Source organism: Salvia splendens, chromosome 11, assembly GCF_004379255.2.
Source record: "Salvia splendens isolate huo1 chromosome 11, SspV2, whole genome shotgun sequence".
Lineage (NCBI taxonomy): Eukaryota > Viridiplantae > Streptophyta > Magnoliopsida > Lamiales > Lamiaceae > Salvia > Salvia splendens.
Genome location: NC_056042.1, coordinates 10531753 through 10553209, shown reverse-complemented (window position 1 = coordinate 10553209; position 21457 = coordinate 10531753). Strand labels below are relative to the sequence as shown.

Genomic DNA, 21457 nt, shown 5'->3' with positions numbered 1-21457 from the left:
ACGGAAGATAGATCCTAAATAATATGATGATAATTAGTTATTTTATAAAATGTAAAATATTTAATTATGATAAATTTGAGATATATGGTCAAACTCAATCATAAACATGATCAAATACTAATATTTGAGATATTTCGTGAAATTTAAAGCAGGTTTTAGAAATTTAAATATTTTTTAAGTGAATTTGAAAATTTTAATTTATTTATCAATTATTATATTAATAAAATTCAATATATAATTTGTATATTTAATATAAAATTGAAAGTTATTTTTTTAGTTATCTATATTATAAAATAATCAATAAAGTGTCGAATTAGGAGTAAAAAATAGAATAATAGAAATTTTATCGGGTTTTCGGGCCAGCCCATCGGGTTTTCGGGTCTGGCCCTAACGGGTCGCGGGTTAATCGGGTGCGGGCTAATCGAGTTTTAATTTTATCGGGCTAGAAATTTAACAACCCTAACCCTATAAATTTGGCGGGCTATTCGGGCCAGCCCACGGATTGCAGGCTACATTGACATCCCTAGTAACAATATAACAATAGTTGGACTTCTAATCCTAGCTTTTATTCCTTTATGTATACCATATACTCATCCATATATGTATAATATTTCAATTTATTAGAAATTCTATAAACGCTTATCCTTCTCTGGATCATTCGATAATCCACGGTGTTTGCCATTTCAAATACTCTTATGTAAAAAACAATTAAAACGTAAAAGAACATGAGCTTTTGTATAAAACCTATTTCATAAATTGTCAAAATACGATAGAGACCACATTTATCTAAACTTTCAACATTTACTCGCGAACAAACTATTTTTTTTTAAAAAAAGGAAAATGCGGGACGTCATTAATATATGTAGTCTGTAGGCTTCAAAATCTTAACCTTGAACATTTACTTAATTATTATGTTAAAAGAGTGATCATTAATAGATTAAATTACACAGGCAAGAAGCATCACCAGTCCCACCACCCAATCACACATCTATTTTCTCTTTATGAATATACTATATAGGACTCGTGTCATCGAATTCTACAATACAAAGACAAGATGTATACTAAACATCTTAAAAAGAGTTTTAAATCAAAAATTGTAAATTATGGATAATTTTTTTTTTAAAAAAAGTGAAATTCGGATGCAAACTATGATTAACTATTTTATATATCATGCTCACAAATTTGTAATTTCATCGTATACGTTATGAAGTCTTGTGGAATTCTGTGGTCCAAAAGTAATGTTAACTAGGTTGATCATGTGTTCTCAATAAAGAAATAGTGACCATACATAGCTATCCTATTTCATCCACACCTCAGCACTGAGGCACAATCCCTATCCTTTACTTTGTTGCATACCACACCACCAAAATATATATTCTCTTATTTTGTTCACTACAACCCCTTGCAACCAACTAGCTTTCTTTTCTCTCAACCCATTTTTCTCAGCTCTTCACACAAAAACAGAAGCAACCAAGACTCTTAGGTACTACTTACTATTTTTTTACATATATATATCCTTCAATTTTGTCACGTATTTAACTTTTTACAAATACAATTGATGCTTATAATAAAATTTGTTATGCATGGGGTTAGTTTGCTTGTATGTTTGTTTTTTAATGTGTAGAAAGGTTGACATATCAAAACCAATACTACTACTTAGTTACCTTCATTTTCCAACCAAAATAAGATAAATATTGTAGACTTCATTTAGTATTTTTCAATCTGTGAATATTAATAAATTAATTTCATGCAGAGATAGATTGAAATGGCTGCGAAATTGAAGAAGTGCATGATGCTATGCTGCACTCGCAAACCTGTGGTAATTAATATTATTGCTCACTATGCTCAATAATTTGGTCGAATTTTTAATTCATCCCACCAAAATGGCAGCCTTATTTTGTTCTTCTTCTCGATACTATATTTTTTATTACTTTATACTACATTACAATATTTTAGTACTTTTTATGCTTAATTACGTTAACTTTTGTTTCTAAATATATCACTAAAGCTTCAAAAAATGTTCCCATTCTTGATATCCCAATAATTTATCTTCAACTTAAGGATACTCTCTTTTGTATCCTAAATCTTGACTATTTTAAAAATTTTCCTATGCAAATAGTTACGTCTCTGTCTCTATTTTCGTGTTCTTAAAAGATATAAGGAGGTATTTTTAGTGTATGTCTTAGTCACCTCTGGTCTTTTGTGTGTGATTTATCATCAAGATTATTTAATAAAACGATACCTTATATGGAAACATTAATCCATATTAATTATATGGATGAAGAGTCAACGTTACATTTAGTGTGAATGTGATACTACATGCTCATCCTTCTGAGTTTCATATATAAATGTTCAATCTAAATTGGAATATATACTCAAACTTTCTAGAATATGAAATCATGAACTCTATAAAAGTAAAAAAAAACCCATGAATTTTCATTTTATGAAGTCATAAATTTTACCAATAAAGTAATTCAAAATGTCAATGGTGGATAGAGTTTAATTATCATTTTACAGATTAGTTAAATTCTAACACCATCTATGTAAAGGACAAATAAAAAACACTTTGTATAAAATAAAAGCCTTTATCCCTTGATTGCAAAATGTCCACTGTATCAGGCACCCAATAGCCATCTTATATATATTCCACGCTTCATTTGACTCTATCCAAACGCCTACCAACGAAGAATTGATTTACACGTATAATATATTAATATGTTAATTGGGACCATGAGCCAGCACCACTATTTCTATTTTATTTTATTTGATCAATAGTTTTTAAATTTGGAAACACTTTAACATAAATTTTCAAATATAATGAGCCCCTTACTAAAAATATGTGATCCATCTTCCCCACCGACGATTTATTTCCCATGTATTAAATCCTCCACCTCACACATTTAATATCGCTTTCACAACCAAAATAATTGAAATACAAAAATACAAGATATGATTCACGGAGCAATAAATAAAAAATAATTTAATTCGTGACACACCTTTTCCAAACTTGCAATAGCTAGTCAACCTTAATAATTTAAATAGTAGTAGTTTTTATACATTACTATAAATAAACACAAGAACGGAGCACAAATCTGCATTTCAGAGACAAAACAAATCCAATTTTTCATTTTCGCAGCTTTAATTTGTTTATCTGAGGATTCTTCAAAAGGTCAGTTCTCGAATTACTCGAAAATCAACAAATTTATCGTTTTAATTAAATAGCAAATTTTCCATTTTTCACGCGTGTATGTAAAAAATTAGTAATTTAGTAAAATCTTAACTAATTTAATTTGCAGAAAGAGGAAATGACGAAAGAGACATGCGAGGAAGCCATCGTTGCTCTCCAGAAGCTTCTTAGGTATGATTTCTTCTGTTTTTTTGCTCCTTTTCATAATAATTGTATGCTGTTTCAGTTTAATTTGTATTACAATTTTTTGGTTACGGCAGCGAGAAAGGTGAGCTGAAGGCGGTCGCCGCCGCGAAGGTGCGGCAGTTGACGGCGGAGTTGGTGGGGGCGCGTCAGAATGTGGCAGTTAAGTCAGTTTCCGACCCGGTGGAGAGGATTCGGGCCGGGTTTGATCATTTCAAGAAAGAGAAATACCAGTAAGTATCTTTCAATTATTCTGCTATTATTGTTGGAATTTTTAAACTTTGTACGAATGCATCAACTTTTTGTTACATTTTTTTCATTCTCGTCCCATAAAATTTATCACATTTAACATTTTATCCACTAACTCATCCCAATTCATATTTTATCATTAAAAATAAGACTCACTCTCCATTAACTTTTTCAACCACTTTTCATTATATTTCTTAAATCTATGCCCGTTAAAGGGTGATAAAATTTAAGGGACATAGGGAGAATATGTATGGATTCTAATTACTCCGTATATTTATAATTAAGAGTACTATCAATCTGAAAATTTATGAATATTAATTAGATTTAATTAATATGACTAAAATGAAGTACGTTTGTAATTCGAATGTACATAATTTTTTGTCAGAGTTCGAAAGATATTACTCTGTTTTTTGTTAGTTATTTTTCTCATTACATCATATCAAAAAAATAAAATGGAAAATACACTTGTCTAATTGGGCGAATTTATCAATCACACTGCACAACCTTAAGCATTACTCCATGTACTTAATACTAACCCAATATTGAAGAATTACTGATTTATCACAATTTTTTCAACCTAAATCATTTTTTTAAATTTTTCAATCCAACAAATCGTGACATGATTTTCCGGTGAATGGCATATTGTTTTTCTTAGAATTTTCAATCTAACAAATTGTGGCATACTGCATCAGTTCTTTAAAATAAAAATTATTTTTATTTTAATTTGAGCCTCAAAATTATGCACTTTTTATCTTAGAATTTTTTTTCTCTAAATGAGACTTATTCTATCTCTCTCTTTACTTTATATTCCATTTTAAATTTTAATTTTTACAAGTAATTACTTTTAAAACGATTGTTCAACTTGTAACGAGATGCAATTGCTAAAGTTTGAGATAGAATCCATAAATTTTTAAAAATGGGATAAAAATGGGAGTATAAAAATATGATAGATTTGGTCATTAATTAAAATGAGGGAAATTGTAAAGAGTAATGATATAATGGAATTTCCCAAAAGTAAATATCAATGCATCTTATTTGGATTGTTTTTCTTATGTAGCATACAAAAAAGTGCGATCGGCTGATCAGCTTATGAATCAAAATTCAGAATAGTTAAAAAAAATACCATTAAACTTATAGTATTCATTTAGTTTTATTTATATTGTTGTATATTCTTCCTTTAATTGTTATAAAAATTGTCAAAATGAAACCTAAAAAATGTCCTACTAAGAAAAACACTATCCGAGAGAGAAATGTCACTTTATGGATTAAATATTCCTAGTACATAAAAAAATTCAACTATAATAATGCGTTGAATTAGGACCTTTCTGATTTTCAATGAATTTCAAGACTATCTTAGAAGTAATGAATTAACCACGACATAATAGCTCAGTGGTATTCCTCGCCTTTGTAAGGTCGAGAGACGAGAGTACGAATCTCAAATCTTCAAAAAAAAAAAAGAAGTAATGAATTAGTTGCATGAACCGATTATAATCTGAATGCGTATTTTCTCGCTTGTAGGAAGGATCCTGCCTTGTACTCCAAGCTAGCCGTTGGCCAATCCCCAAAGGTAATAAACATAATTGAAAAAAAAATTGAATTTCAACATGTTTATTAGTTTATAGCTGACAATCATATCTCGTTAGCTGAACTTTAAATTTAGGCTCGTATTCTTGAAGGGAACTTCTTATGCTTATTACTACTCTCTCCGTCCCCAAAGAATATGCACTTTAGATTCTGTATGGGTTTAAATATAAAATTAGTAAAGTATGAGAGAAATAGAGAGAAAAAATAATTAAAGTATTGTTTGTGGGGAATAGGTCTCACCTCATTAGAGAAAAAGAGTTTTCAAAATTGGATATTGGAAATTCTTGTGAGACGGATTTTAAAAGAAAATAATTAACTATGAAGTCTATGATATTAATTTAAGTTATACTATTAGTAGGAATAGGATGCATTATTGGTTATAGTTTATTACCTTTGTAATCAAGGACGCAGGAAAAAAAACAATTAACTATGAAGTCTATGATAATAATTTAAGGTGAAAAAATTCTGTGAACAATGATTCTCAAAACTGAACGGAATAATAAATAGGGGCTATTGGTTGCTAATATTATGAATAATCAAAGTTTCAGATTTTATAACTAATTTGAAACATGGTCGTAAAATTAATCTATCAACTTTGATCATGTGTGAGATTTTCCTAAGTTAGTAATTCTAGCTAAATCAAATCATATACTATGTCTCATTATACAATTTTGACGGACAACTGAACGTGGACAATAACGATGTTTTTTTGAATAATTGTAAACAATTCACGCACTACGATTGAACCACTAAAATTAGAGTCACGTCTAAATGTTTTCATGCTCTTCGATGGAATTTTTTCTTGTTCTTAGATGCCCTCCCTCAAATTTCTCACATATATAGATAAAATCTATTAATAAAAGTTTACATTTTATATATTCATTAATTATTGATCCGTATAGAACACTTTAATACTCCCTCCATCCCCAAAGATTATGCACTTTAGATTTGACACGGGTTTTAATGCAAAATTGGGAAAGTAAGAGAGAGGTAGAGAGAAAAAATAATTAAAGTATTGTTAGTGGAGAATGAGTCTCACCTCATTATAGTGAAAATAGTTTCCAAAATTGAAAAGTGGATATTCTTATGGGACAGACTAAAAAGGAAAGAGTGCATATTCTTGTGGGACAGATGGAGTATTACGTGTATATATTTTGGGCCCTCCAAGGATGATTTTTTTGGCCCCGCCCTTGCTTAGCTGATACTTAGGGTAGAGTGTTCAGAGCACAATTTTATTAGTCATATTCATCGAATTTCTTCCTCTTCTTCGATTATATTTGATCTGATAATTAAAGGTCAAGTATGAGCCAGTAAAGACCACATGTGATTTTATTTTGCCAAATGGTGGAAAATTCAAAACACGATCAAGTTCATAACTTTTACAACCAAATTTTAAGTTTATGGAAAAACTCAAAATTTTATTATTGTTTATGATATAAGCGACTAATAACCCTAATAAGATTAAAAAAATAAACCGTAGAATATTCAAAATTTTATTATTTTTTATGATATAAGCGACCAATTGCAGTTTTTGGTGTTTGCATGCTCGGATTCCCGAGTTTGCCCTTCACATATCCTAAACTTTCAACCAGGAGAAGCATTTGTTGTTCGAAACATTGCCAACATGGTCCCACCCTTTGACAAGGTATCAATTTTATTTTGAGTTGTGATAGGTTATCTTTTAATACTATAATATTAATCCGATTTGTATTAATAGAGTTAAATTTATGTAATGTATTTCTTGAAATGCATATCTCCTAAGTCCTAACCTTTAAAATCTATGAAGACAAAATACTCTGGAGTTGGGGCCGCCATTGAATACGCAGTACTACATCTCAAGGTGATTAATAATTAGTACTATCTCATTTTTTTAGTAGTGCCAACTTTTTAAAAATAACTATAATGATAAATATATAGGTGGAGAATATTTTGGTGATTGGTCACAGCTGTTGCGGAGGCATCAAGGGCCTCATGTCCATTCCTAGTGATGGCACAACTAAAAGGTTAGTGTTAATATTAAGTCAGTGTGAATATTAAAATTAAAATGGAGATAGAGTTATTTATTGTGAAGTTGTTGATATAAAATATTGATAAATTGTTATGGCAATAGGAGGAGTATAACCCAAATTTAAACTTTTTTTGATGGAGTTGGAATAATATTCTATCAAACTGGTCAAAATTTAAAGCCCGTTTATAGTATTGGGTCAGTTAAATATAGCTCACAGTTGGTGTCTTAGCGAGATATTCTAATACCGTGATAGAAATCTATAGGTATCATCCTATAACCAATTGGTGATAGGAGAAGTGACACATGTGACTTATATATTAATTTCAATTATCTATTTACATCGATGTGAGATATTGTTATAATTATTTTTGTTTTATTTGCCAACAGTGATTTCATCGAAGATTGGGTGAAGATCTGTAAGAGGGCTAGGGTCCGAGTGGAAACAGAATGCAAGAATTTAAGCTTGGAAGAGCAATGCAGCCAGCTAGAGAAGGAGGCTGTGAATGTATCACTTGGGAACTTGTTAAGCTATCCATTTGTGAGGGAAGCTGTTGTCAAAAAAGCCTTACTGTTGAAGGGAGCACACTACGATTTTGTCAAGGGCTCTTTTGAGCTTTGGGACCTCGACTCCACATTGTCTCCTATTACATTTCGATTGTAAAATAGCACTAACTTCAATTCTCTACATGATTTTCTAAAATCTTGAATAATTTACGTGTATAATATACTTTCAGAGTCTACTTTTAGCAATGAATTTGTACAAGATTGTTTTCATGTGATGACAATCCAAATTGAAGTTGACGAATTGGCTTCATGAATAGATTGAACAAAATGATAAATGTCGGAAATTTGTACTCCATGATTGATTGGCTCCAACTCAATAACATTCTGTGAGTAATGTGGATATATGTGGTGATTCTATTCATATATAGTTCCTATTAATCTCGCCATAACACCCATTTCAAAACCCAATAATTATGAATATATTAAAAGACGAATTGTCATGAAATTTTGTCAAATTAAGTTAGTCACTCAAGTTTAAAAATCACCACTAATATTATAACATTGACATCTTTTCATGATTATCCCACGACCGAAATATTCGGTGGCCTACATGTCTTAAATTATAGATGCAATAATTCATGTTAGTAAACCCAGCGTTCCACTGACTTTGTGATATATCGAACTTAGCGGTATTTTGACTACTCACTGGGGTCTTCACGACACGCCGTGTGTGAGTTGGTGCCCTTTGCAAATTGATGATTCCGCGAATTTTTGATGATGATAAATGCTCGTAAAAATAAATTACGACACAGAGAATTTTACGTGGTTCGATTTACTGAGGTAAATCTACGTCCACGGGGAGAAATGGGGGCAGGTTTGTATTGCTTGATCTGCGAATTACAGCTTACAACACAGACTTGCTATATGATTATTTCTCTAGAGAGATTCTAACCCTTTTCTATCAGATCTAAGTTCTATTTATACATTGAACTAAGATCGTGGCTTACATCATCACTCTAGGTCGTGGAGGTCGTGTAGGTCATGGCCTAAGATCGTGGCCTGAGTTGACGCCACGTGGTAGTGGGTGTGTTGGAAGTTGTGGAAATCCTGCATGGGTCCACTAACTCCTTGTTCGGTCGAATACTGAGACCGAACTGCTTTGGTTGCCGATCTGAGAGTAGAGCTTGATGCGACCTGAGAGCAGAGCTTGATTGGTTGGCTTTTACCGAGCTGTAGGCTGAGGCCGAACTCTTTGGTAATGCCGAACTCCTCCGAACTCTTTGGTAATGCCGAACTCATACTCTTCCTTGGGCTTTGGGCTGATGGGCCGTCACTGCTGTTGGGCTTGTTTAGTTCGTACCCCATCACTACCCCCCCCGAAAGACGAAGTGAATCACTTCGGCGAAGCGAGTCACTTCGGCATTCTGGATAAAGGTACGGGGGAGGCTGACGTCAGGGGGACGTGCCTTGCATGTGACTGCATTAAATGCGACAGTAAAATCCGGCCGTTTGAATCCTGAAAAGGTGGGATTCGAAACGGTGCGACGATTTTGAAATCTTCGCCGAATCTGATAAATATGCTCTTTCTTCCTCATTTGAACACCTTTGCTGTTGCGTCTTCTATACTCTCTCTTTCTCGAGAAATTTTCTTCCGCTTTCAAGAGCTTCTTCAGACTTTCTTCACTTTCAAAAAGTAAGAAAAATGTCTTCTTCTTCTTCTTCGGTGTCGGGTAGCGGTAGGAAAGGGGATAAGGGGTCTTCTAGCCGGAAAGAATCCGGGGAGAAGACCGTAGAGTATTTTCACAGTATCTTGAGTAAGGATACTGTGATATCCTTCACGAGAAATATTTTTTACCTGGGGGGAAGGCGGTGGTTCCCGACGATGATCATAGGGCTAACGACCGCCGGAGGGTTATGCCACCGTTTACGAAGCCTGCTTAGAATGCGGGCTTCGTTTTCCTCTTCCCACCTTTTGTAGAGCTTCTTGATTTTTTTCAACTCCTTTAGGTCAGGTGACTCCGAACTCTTGGAGGCACTTATCGGCTTTTGCTGCCGAACTGCGTAGGCTAGATAAGGATCTGTCTCTGAGGGCAATCCTTAATTTTTTCCAGTTTAAAGGAAGGGATCTTGGTTCTACTTGATCCCCTTACAGCCTTTTAGGGCCTTCTGCCGAACCAAGTGGCAAATGGCAAAACCGTTTCTTTTTTTATAATAGGACTTCGGCTCCGGGCTTTCCTTGGAGAAGGCCGAAGTCCGTGATTCCCCATCCTCGGTTAGAACCGTTGGCCGAGCTCGAGGCGAGCTCAATAAGATTCCTATGATTAGGAAACAGTATTCGGAAACTGAGCTCGTCAAGGGCGACCTCGTGTTCAATATCTCGTCTTCGGACGAAGAGGCGAGGGTGAGGATTTCTCTTTATCTTTATGCTCTACTGCTTTAACGAAGAAAACTAACCTTGTTTTCTTGCTTTTTGGCAGTGTTCATGCTGAATAAGGCTATCCGAAAGTCCTCCGAGCTTGAGGAGCCGGAGAAAGAGAAGGCTACCAGCTCGGCGCCTGATGCCGAGAAGAATCCGAAGAGGCAAAAGACCTCTTCGGGTCCAAAGAAGCCGGAGTCGACTTCGGCAAGTAGGAAGGGGAGGACCCAGAAGCCCCGAGAGCGCCAGAGAAAGATGTGGTCTTGGCGCCTCCTTCGGAGCATATCTGTGAGCCATTTTTATGGCCCACGGACTTCGCCGAGGTGAATTGTCTTCTTGATTCTTTGGCTTGGCTTCTGTCCTGTATTTTGGTGCCTCTGTTGACTTTTTTCCTTGTCCATTTTCAGAGGAACGATATGCTCTCCAAGCTCGTCGCCGTCGAACTCTCCAAAGCGTCCAACGACTATGCTGAGATGCAGAGGAAATTGGCGGCTGCTTGTCACCGGCCGAGCAGGCCGAGGCAAACTTTGAGAAAGCCAGATCTGCTAGGATTTCGGCCCAGGATGAAGCTCAGTTTGCCAAAAACCAGCTCGTCATCCAGCGAGAGCAGACGAAACGGAGTGATGCTGCCGCCGTGGTTGCCCAGGGGAGGCTCTCCGTGTTTACACGGAGAAACTCTTTTTGAGTAGCCAGTTCTCGCTTTTGTCGGTAGTCTGGTAAGGCTAATTGCCGATAAGGGCGAGCAGGGGGCCGATGTCGTACTGCTCTGTACAGCCGAGAGATAGCAGCTCGGCTTCAGAATCTGCCGCTCCTTGAGGAGCTCGCTTCATCTTCGGTCCTGCTTTCTGCAGACCGAGTCCGGAGTTGTCGAGCTGATCGGGACGAGAACCTGGAGGCTATCTTTGCCTCCGTGGGACCCGTTTCACCCGCTTCGACTTACAACGGAGAGGGTGAGGCCGAGCCGCTGGAGCGGGAGGCCGAAGTCGAGCGAGCCGGGCATCCGGAAGGAAGCCGATCAGGAGGCGCAGCAGATCGGCTACGGTGGCGCCGAGCAGGCTGGGGAGAGCAAGGAGGCAGAGGCTGAAGCTGAAGCAGATAAGGAGAAGGAAGCTGAACCTCACCGAGAAGGCGGAGACGAAGCTAGCGAAGTATGATTTCGTCTACTTCTCTTAGTTTAGTTTCTTCCTTTATGTAAAATGGCCTTGAAGCCCTCTTGTATAGAAAAATTTTTTTTTCTTATGAATGAAAAAATCTTCTTTCTGCTCTTGTGTCTTCGTTTAGCCTTTCGTACTCTCTTACTCCTGTTGTGGTTTACTACCTGCTCGGTAAGCTGAAATGCCGACTGACGTAGCTGCTTTGTATTCTTAACTCTCAAGGAGCTGGAGATACTTCACTGGAAACGGCTGTACTCTTCGGCTTTAGACGAAGCTGAGAAAGAGCTATAGCCGATCAGACGAAGAATGACGAGCTTCTGGCTCGTTTAGTGAAGCTGGAGGCCGATAATAAGGATTAGAGTCCGATAAGAATGATCTGGAGGCCGAGCTGAATACGACCATTGCTGAGAGGACTGCGTACGAGGATTACATCCGTGTGCGCGGGGAATGACCATATCAGATGCTCAGAGTCGAGTTGACGAACTGTGGGAGGAATATAATGTACTCCGGAGGAACAATGCGCTGGAGAGCTCTCTGCCAACAAGTCGTGACATCATTGCGGCGCTGGGCTTCTCGGTACAACATTGTTCTTTCTCGGCGCCCCTCCATAGAAAGATTCTTCGGCATATCGCCCAACAGATGCTCGCACTCCAGATCAAACCTTGGTTCCCTTGTTCAAAATCCTACTCCCAGCCAACAACGAACTCCGGAACAGCCGGAAACGTCAAGACGAGAACGGCTCAGGAGCAACCGGAATCGTCAAGACAGGGACGGACTGAAATTCGCCGAGGAGTTGTGACTATGAGCGAGCAAGATCAGCAGATGCTTATTGCAGAGACTCTTCATCGCCGAGGTGTTAGGACTTCTCGAGCTCGGGAAGAGGCGTTGGGTCGAGGATAGCATCTCGTCGACCTGCTTATTCTTCATCTGCTCGGAACAACCGAAATCGGCTTCCAGAGGATTTTGCAGATAGGTGGCTTAACTTCAGCAACCCTGGACAGTAGAATAGTCTTTGTAATAGCGTAACGCATTTTGTAGGGTAGCGGAGTTGTGTGCCGAACAAGATTTGAAAATGAAATTTTGTTTTTGTTTTCGCTTCTAACACTGTGTATTTACAGCTTGCGAAAAAATTTCATCGTACTTGTCCTAGGTCTTATGAAGTAAACTTCTTTGACCGGACTTGTCTTTGGTCTGATGAAATAAACATCTTTGACCGGACTCGTCTTTGGTCTGATGAAATAAACATCTTTGACCGGATCGTCGTCTTTGGTCTGATGAAATAAACTCTTTGACCGGACTCGTCTTTGGTCTGTGTTCTAATTTGGCGATTTTTGTCGCCGGATCGAACTTTCCCTTGTCCTAATCGGCGAGTTTTTATCGCGTGGATCGGACTTTCCCAGTTAACCGAAGTGGTCTTATGCAGTAAACCTCTTGACTAGACATGGTCGTCCTCGTCTTATGAGGTAAACTGCTTTGACCGAACTTGGTCGTCCTAATTCGGCGAGTTTTTATCGCGTGGATTGGACTTTCCCTTGTCCTAATTCAGGCAAGTTTTATCGCGAGAATCGGACTTTTGTTGCAGTTCGTTTCAGACGAAGTGCTTGATTCTTAAGCAGAATTGTGGTCTTGTATCCTCTTTAGAAGCTTTGACACACAATCGTGGGCTTGTTGCAGCTCGTTTCAGACGAACTGCTTGTTTAAGCTGAATTGTGGTCTTGTATCCTCTTTAGAAGCTTTGACGCACAATCGTTGGCTTGTTGCAGCTCGTTTCGGACGAACTGCTTGTTTAAGCTGAATTGTGGTCTTGTATCTTCTGTATAAGCTTTGACTCACAATCGTTTAGCTTGTATATGTTCTAAGAAGGGGATCAGCCTTCGAAGAACAAGATACCTCAGTAACCTTTGTAAGAGACGACACGCACATAGACAAGGCATATAGACAAATAAAAAGCACATAGAGACGAACAAAAACAAGCAAACCAAAGAAAGCACATTGACCGGACTGTCTCTTACAAATGGAACTTTTGAGGTTGGAAACGTACCATGTTCGGGGTACTTGTGCTCTTGACACGTGAGTCAATTTGTAAGACCCTTTGCGAGGACTTCTGACACCCGATATGGAACTTCCCATGTGGGTTCGAGTTCGCCCAGCTTTTCTGCTCGGCTTACTTCGTTGTTTCTCAAGATGAGATCTCCCACTTGAAATTGCAGCTTTTTCACCCTTTGGTTATAATACCGGGCTACTTGCTCCTTGTACTTGGCTGCTTTTATGCAGGCAATTCTCTTCTTTCTTCGGCCAGATGTAGTTCGGCTCTTAGTCCGTCACCATTCATTTCTGAGGAGAAATTGAGTTCGGGGACTGGATATGCCGATCTCAACCGGAATCACACGGCTTCAGTGCCGTACACCATCGAGTTCGGCTCCGGTGTGACTTCGGTCATTTCGCCGGCCTCTGATTCCGGCTGCTGTGATTGCTATGCTTGATGGTGCCGAACTGATTGCTCGGACTTTTTAGCGCAATCTGCGAACACACTTGCTCTTTTTCGATCACCTCGGATGACCGCTATCTCTCCTTTAGTGGAGAAGGTGTTCGGCGAGGATGCCTCTGATCGCTATGACCGGCTTCTTTTTGTCTTCTCTAGATGAGCTGTCTAAAGACCGTTTTCGACGGTCTGCCTCATCGGCACGAGAAAACTTGTCCGCAAGGTCCCACATCTCTTGAGCTGTTTGCGGACCGCACTCCACGAGCTTTCTGTAGAGAGCTCCGGGCAGGATTCCATTTTGGAATGCCGAAATGACAAGTAGATCATTGAGATTATCTACCTGTAGGCATTCCTTATGGAATCTCGTCAGGAAGTCGCTGATCTTTTCGTCGCGACCTTGACGTATAGAAAGCAGCTGAGCCGAAGTATTTCGGGCTTCCGCTTTCTGAAAGAACCTCCTGTGGAAAGCATCCATCAGATCTCGGTAGGATCTAATGCTGCCTTGAGGAAGGCTGTCGAACCACCTTCTGGCGTTCCCGATGAGCAGCTCGGGGAACAGCTTGCACATATGGACCTCATTGAGACCTTGGTTCGCCATATTATACTGATAGCGTCCCAGGAAGTCATGAGGATCCACGAGTCCGTCATAGGTTATCGACGGAGTTCGGTAGTTCTGTGGAAGGGGAGTTCGGGTAATATCGTCCGAGAACGGAGTCCTCAATACTCCGTACATGGCGAACCCGACATTTCTTCGGTATGGAGGAGATGGAGTTCTCCTGTGATTCCGGTACCGAGGATTCTTTCTTCTGGAAGACATGACACTACTGCGGTAGTGACTGTCTCGTATGGAGGGAGAGGGAGAATCCGCCGTTTTTGTCCCGGCTGCTTTTGGCTTTTTTGCAGGAAGGTTAAGAATTCCTCCTGCTTTTTCCGCCAAAAACAGCTTGACAGCCTCGTTCAAATCGGGCTGCTGGGAAAGACTCGGTGTGACGGCTTTTGGAGCGGCTTGTTCCTCCACCATGAGAAACTGGTGGTGGATTTATCCCTAGGCTGTTTTCCCGACCTATGGGATGGATTGGCTTCCTCCTGGTTCTCACGGGCAGGAATACGGGTACTCTGCGATCTGGTATGCATTTTTGGGTGGAAAAAATGGATCAAAAATTCGCTTATCACAAATTTTGTTCTCTGTTTCCCACAGACGGCGCCAGTGATGGATCCGCGAATTTCTGATGTTAGTAAATGCTCGTAAAAATAAATTACGACACAGAGAATTTTACGTGGTTCGATTTACTGAGGTAAATCTACGTCCACGGGGAGAAATGGGGGCAGGTTTGTATTGCTTGATCTGCGAATTACAGCTTACAACACAGACTTGCTATATGATTATTTCTCTAGAGAGATTCTAAACCTTTTCTATCAGATCTAAGTTCTATTTATACATTGAACTAAGATCGGGCTTACATCATCACTCTAGGTCGTGGAGGTCGTGTAGGTCATGGCCTAAGATCGTGGCCTGAGTTGACGCCACGTGGTAGTGGGTGTGTTGGAAGTTGTGGAAATCCTGCATGGGTCCACTAACTCCTTGTTCGGTCGAATACTGAGACCGAACTGCTTTGGTTGCCGATCTGAGAGTAGAGCTTGATGCCGACCTGAGAGCAGAGCTTGATTGGTTGGCTTTTACCGAGCTGTAGGCTGAGGCCGAACTCTTTGGTAATGCCGAACTCCTCCGAACTCTTTGGTAATGCCGAACTCATACTCTTCCTTGGGCTTTGGGCTGATGGGCCGTCACTGCTGTTGGGCTTGTTTAGTTCGTACCCCATCACAAATCATGAACTAAAAGGTGAGCTGAAGCAGCTGAGAGCCGTTGGGATCAAAATGAAGGGATCAAGAAGTGAACTCGTTTCTTGAGCTAAAAGAGCAGTTGGAGATTGACGGTTATAACTGATTTTTGGAGCCTTAAAGATTAGTTAGTTTTTCCCTCGTGTACTCTCATAGATTAGCTTGCTCTGATCATGTAAAAGGCAGAGAGAAAGACACACAACACACACGCATAGAATTGAGGGTTATGAGCTCTAGCTTGTGATTAGTTTAGAGCATTCAATTTGTATGAGGGTTATGAGCTCTGGCTTGTGATTAGTTTAGAGCATTCAATTTGTATGCGTGAGGATCATCTTCTTGAGAGTGTGAATCAATAAACTTCGTTAGTCTTCTCCGTGGATGTAGGCAACCATTGCCGAACCACGTAATCGCTTAAGAGTGTTTTACATTTTTTGTTTGTGTGAGTTCAATGGGTAGAAAGATCCTAACAAGTGGCGCCGTCTGGTGGAAAGTCGATTGATCGAATCTTGGTCGATTGAAGTTGTCACTGCTGTTTTGGAGCTGATCTTGGCAGACGGTTCACCAACTGTTTGAAGAAATGTCTACAACGAAATTTGAGGTTGAAAAGTTCACCGGCCGCAATGATTTTGGGTTGTGAAGGCTCAAGATGAAAGCAATCTTGATGCAACAAAGCCTATGGGAAATCTTGAGCGGTGGCAACAGCGAGGAGGAAAAACCAGAGCAAGATGAGAAGGAGAAGAGCAGATCGAAGGAGATGCAATACAAGGCCTAGAGCACCTTGATTTTGAATCTGAGTGACAGAGTGCTCGGAGAGGTAGCCAAGGAGGACACAACCTCGGGTGTGTGTTCCAAGTTAGAGTCATTATACATGACTAGATCCATTGCAAACCGACTGCATTTAAAGCAGAAGTTGCTCACCTACAAGATTTCAGATTCCAAGAGTGTATTGGAGCAGCTGGAAGAGTTTGGGAAGTGTATTGATGATTTGGAGAACATTGATGAGCAGATTAAAGATGAGGACAAGGCCCTCATGTTGCTAAACTCCCTGCCAAAGAGCTATGAACACTTCAAGGATGCATGGCTTCTTGGAAGGGATTCAAAAATCAGCTATGAGGAGGTACACTAAGCCTTAAAGCTCAAAGATACTCAGAGGTCTACAACCAAACAAACTGAGCCAGCAGTTGAAAGTTTCTATATGAAAAATGGAGACAAGAAAAGTTCCAAGAAAAAGTTTCAGAAAAAGCAAGATAAAGGAAAGGCAGATGGTGAAAAGGAAACTAGAAGCTGCCACTATTGCAAGAAGCCCAACCATCTCAAGAAAGCTTGTTTTGCATGGAAGAGGAAGCAAGAGCAAGAAAAGAATGGTGGGGGTGATGCTGCAGATGTGATCCAGGAATTGGAGGCTCAAGAAGCTTTGAATGTGCAAGATGGAGCTAGCATTGAGGAGTCTTGGATCATGGATTCAAGCTGCACTATCACATCTGCTCACACAAATCTTGGTTTCAGAAATTGGAAATCAGCCAAGGATCTGTGATATTAGGCAATGATCAAACCTGTGAAGTCAAGGGAATTGGAGATATAAAGCTCAAGGGGTTGGATGGCAACATCAAAATCTTGACAGAAGTCAGGTACATTCCTAAAATAAAGAGAAACTTAATCTCTCTTGGACTACTGGAATCAAAGTGGTACAAGTTCAATTATGAATCTAGAATGCTAAGGGTAACTAAAGATTCAAGAATTATCATGGAAGCTATGAGAAGTAACAACCTATACTATTTGATGGCAGAGACAGTCATTGGATCAGTAAACATTACCCAGTCTCAGTCTGAGAGCATGAATTCTTGGCACTCCAGGCTGAGCCATGTTGGAGAAAAGGGGATCAAGGAGCTGGCCAAGAAAGGATTGATCAAGCTGAATGCATCAGAAGGCTTAGGAAAGTGTGAGCCATGTATTCTTGGAAAGGCTAAGAAGCTGCCTTTTGCAACCGGGAAGCACAGCTCAACAACTCCATTTGTGTATGCTCACTCAGACTTATGGGGTCTAGCTCAGGTTGCATCTATGAGTGGAGGTAAATAATTCATGTTTATCATAGATGACTACTCTAGGAAGGTCTGAGTTTATATTTTGAAAGAAAAGTCTCAAGCTTTTGAAAAGTTTAAGGAATGACATACAAAATGTGAGAATGAAAGAGGGACTGTGTTGAAGTGTCTGAGAACAGACAATGGGATGGAGTTCATATCTACTGAATTTGAGGATTATTGCAAATCAAAGGGAATTAAAAGCCACATAACAGCTCCAAGGAATCCTCAACCAAATGAGTTGCAGAGCGCATGAATAGAACCTTGCTTGAAAGAGTGAGGTGCATGTTGTTCTCTTCTGGTTTGCCAAAGAAATTTTGGGTAGAAGCAATTTCCACTGCTGCAATGCTCATGGACAAGTGCCCCTCATCAGCAATATCCAATGAAATCACAGATCAGAGATGGTATGGAAATCTTGGTGATTACTCTGGACTAAGAAGTTTTGGTTGTGCTGCTTATGCTGCAGTAAAGCAGAACAAATTGGAACCTAGAGCCAAGAAGTGTGTGATGTTGGGATATCAGAAAGGTGTGAAGGCTTATAAACTTTGGTGTTTGGAGCAAGAGGGCCAGGTAATTATTGTGAGCAGGGATGTAACTTTCAATGAAGCAGAAATGCCTTTCAAGAAAGATCAGATTGCTGCAGATGGCAGAAGGGAAGATCTACAGAATTTTGAAATTGGTGAGAGCTCAAATGGAACTAAATCAGAAGAATATTTGGAGTTTTCAGATGACAGAGGAGAAAGTAGAGCACAACCACAACAATCAGAGCAAACTCAAGGTGGAAATGATCAGCAGCCACCAGATGGGAGACCAAAGAGAAATACCAGATAGCCAAGATGGTTTTCTGACTATGATATGAGTTTTTTTTGCATTGTGTGTGGCTGAGGTGCTATCATATGAAGAGCCAGCTACATATGAGGAAGCTATAAGGTGCAAAGAAAGCCAGAAATGGATCAAGACAATGAGGGAAGAAATAGAGTCTCTACTTAAGAATGGCACCTGGATCTTGGTAAGAAATCCAGAAACTCAGAAATTGATCAGTTGCAAATTGATCTTTAAGAAGAAAGTGGAAGTGAGTGAAGTCGAATCTATCAGGTTTAAAGCAAGAGTAGTAGCAAAAGGTTTCACACAAGTTGAGGGGATAGACTATACAGAAGTGTTTTCTCCAGTAGTGAAGCACACTTCAATCAGGATTTTGCCGGCACTCACTGCTCATTTTGATTGGGAGCTGCATCAACTCGATGTCAAGACTGTTTTCCTTCATGGGGACTTAGAAGAAACAATACACATGATGCAGCCTTAAGGGTTTGAAAAGCCTGGTAAAGAACAGAGAAAGTATGTCTGTTAAAGAAAAGCCTCTACGGGCTGAAGCAAAGTAGCAGACAATGGAATTTGAAATTCCATGAGCATATGCTGACCATGAAGTTTGAAAGATCTAGTTTTGATAGTTGTGTTTATGTGAAGAATAATGAGGAAGGGATATTTGCCTATTTGTTGTTGAATGTAGATGACATTTTGTTGGCTGGATCTTACAAGAAATAAATTCAGGTCATTAAAGATGATTTGAAGGTGAAGTTTGATGTGAAAGATGTGGGAGATGCTAAAAGAATTCTTGGCATTGACATACTCAGAGATAGAAGGAAGAGGGAATTGAAGCTGGTCAAGACAGATTACATTAGCAAAGTGATCAAGAAATATCATATGGAAGATGCATGGTCTGTATCCATTCCTTTGGCTAGTCACTTTAAACTCAGCAAGGAGCAGATGCCAAAGGAAGAGAATGATAGAAGAGAAATGAATCAGATCCCATATGCAAATATTGTTGGCAATATTATGGATCTGATGATCTACAGAAGTGACATACTTGGATTTTACATGGTTTTAGAGGGTGGTTTTGTATGAATTTGATCATATATCGTCTATTATTAGACGTGTTTATATCTACTTCTCTATTATGTTGGTATGTTGACCATTTTGTTAAGAATGTGCAAAATCTGTGTTTGTCAACTCCCCCAAACTTAATTATTTGTTTGTCCTCAAACAAAAAAAGAGAACTACTACTAAAGAAACACGGATGCTAAGAACTAGACTTCATAGTTGCCTAAAAAATTGTAACAAGAAATAAAGAGTTTGACAAGAATAAAAATCAAATCAAGCAAAGCTTATTAGTGCATTTTCATTACTAGCTCGTTGATCACCTTGAAGTACATGCACTCACAAGTGTTTAGAAGTGTGTTTATCACTCACTCTCAAAGTGTATAAGGTAAAGAATATATGCTCTCAGATCATGCAACATGCAAAGTTTACCATAGGCTTGCTCGATGTCTAATTCCTCCTCTACCTTATGTGATTAAAATCAAAAATCCGAAAGGTCTTTATTTTCGGTTATAATGTAGGCTCTTTGGTAAGGTGAGGAAATATGGCTAAAAAGTGACTAATCCCAAACATAGCAAAAGTGATCAATTTCTACTACATCAAACATAGCACCGCACCAACAATTCGAATCTCAGTAAATTCTAGACTTTGTCTAAATGTCTTCTCACTTCCCTAATTCCTTTTTTCTTTTTTCTTTTGTACATTTTTTCTTTTTTTTTCTTTCTATGCACAATCAATTATCTCATTCAAACCACAAATGTCTATGCACTTTTCACAACTAAGCACACTACTTTTCTTTCTACCTTATCTCTCCAACTCTTTTCACAAAATATAAACTAAAATTCACGAAGAGTGTATGGATATTCCCTTTTATTTAGCTTCCAAAGAAAAAGGCTTTAAAGGCTCAAAGTGGCTAACTAGGGAAAAATATTTTGAATAAGGTCATAAATTTGGATATATAAAGTAGCTAAGAAGGATGGCCTAACGTCCTCTTTTATCATTTAAACACTATGTAAACTTAGGCAGACTAGGAGCAAGTTCTAGAAACAAATACATGAATGCAGATAAATCACACAAGAAATAAATTTATGGCTCAAGTCTTACAAGGTATGGCCATGATCCAAGGCAAACAATCAATTCATTATTTATACACCTTTTCACTGTACCTTAAAATCAATGCATCAAGTCAACTCAACCAACACATAAATGAAATTTTTATCATAGGCAACTCGGTCTGATGTTCCTAAACATGAGTATTTCTAAATTTTCTATGTTATGCTCATGACAAGATTCACCTCGGGTTTATTTAAAAAAAACAAATAAAAACAAACAACTAAACTCATGGTCCACCACTTCATCCCCCCAAACTTATTCAAAACTACATTAAGAATAAGTTTGAAAAGTCGGTGGAGATGTGAGTAAACTAAGAAAACAAATCAAACTAAATAAAAAAGATACCAATGTTGGGTTGCCTCCCAACAAGCGCTTGGTTAACGTCTTTAGCTTGACGTTCTTTGAGGCTCATAAAATATCCCCCATTCTCGGGATTTTTTTTGGGATGCCTTATGTACCTACAATTTCGCAATGTGAGCATAGAATGAAGAAAATTATAGTAGAGTACAATGCATAACATGTGACAATCCCCTAAACTTTAATCATATCAAGGCATAAAATATGCAAATCAAATTATCTACCTTAACATGATCATTTTTCATCCTCCGTAATCTTCTCTATCCCCCAATTAATTGCAAAAATTTTCAACAATAGACTAAGATCAAGCAAAAAAATTTAAGCTCTAGAAATATACACAATTCATGCAAGCTAAAATAGCCTCGCAATGCTATGAACATGAACTATGTGTATCAACAATCAAACCAAAGTGATATTCAACTTTCATC

General features: G+C 38.5%; 2 protein-coding genes across 3 annotated transcripts in view; one reads left to right on the top strand and one right to left on the bottom strand.

Moving 5' to 3' along the window:
* LOC121755480 (40S ribosomal protein S9-2) overlaps positions 1-21457 on the bottom strand; it is a 458258-nt gene that overhangs the window by 229533 nt on the left and 207268 nt on the right. The gene's annotated exons all lie outside the window — the stretch shown is intronic.
* LOC121755477 (carbonic anhydrase 2-like) lies at positions 1349-7985 on the top strand. 2 transcript variants are annotated; one of them, XM_042150771.1, is made up of 9 exons: positions 1349-1483; positions 1754-1819; positions 3297-3358; positions 3448-3603; positions 5138-5186; positions 6732-6848; positions 6990-7043; positions 7121-7206; positions 7599-7985. In XM_042150771.1, the coding sequence occupies exons 2-9, from the start codon at positions 1766-1768 to the stop codon at positions 7870-7872; spliced, it is 852 nt and encodes a 283-aa protein (XP_042006705.1). In that variant the 5' UTR covers positions 1349-1483; positions 1754-1765; the 3' UTR covers positions 7873-7985. The 2 variants fall into 2 exon arrangements, with proteins under 2 accessions (XP_042006705.1, XP_042006706.1); XM_042150772.1 differs by lacking the exons at positions 1349-1483; positions 1754-1819 and adding an exon at positions 2794-3169.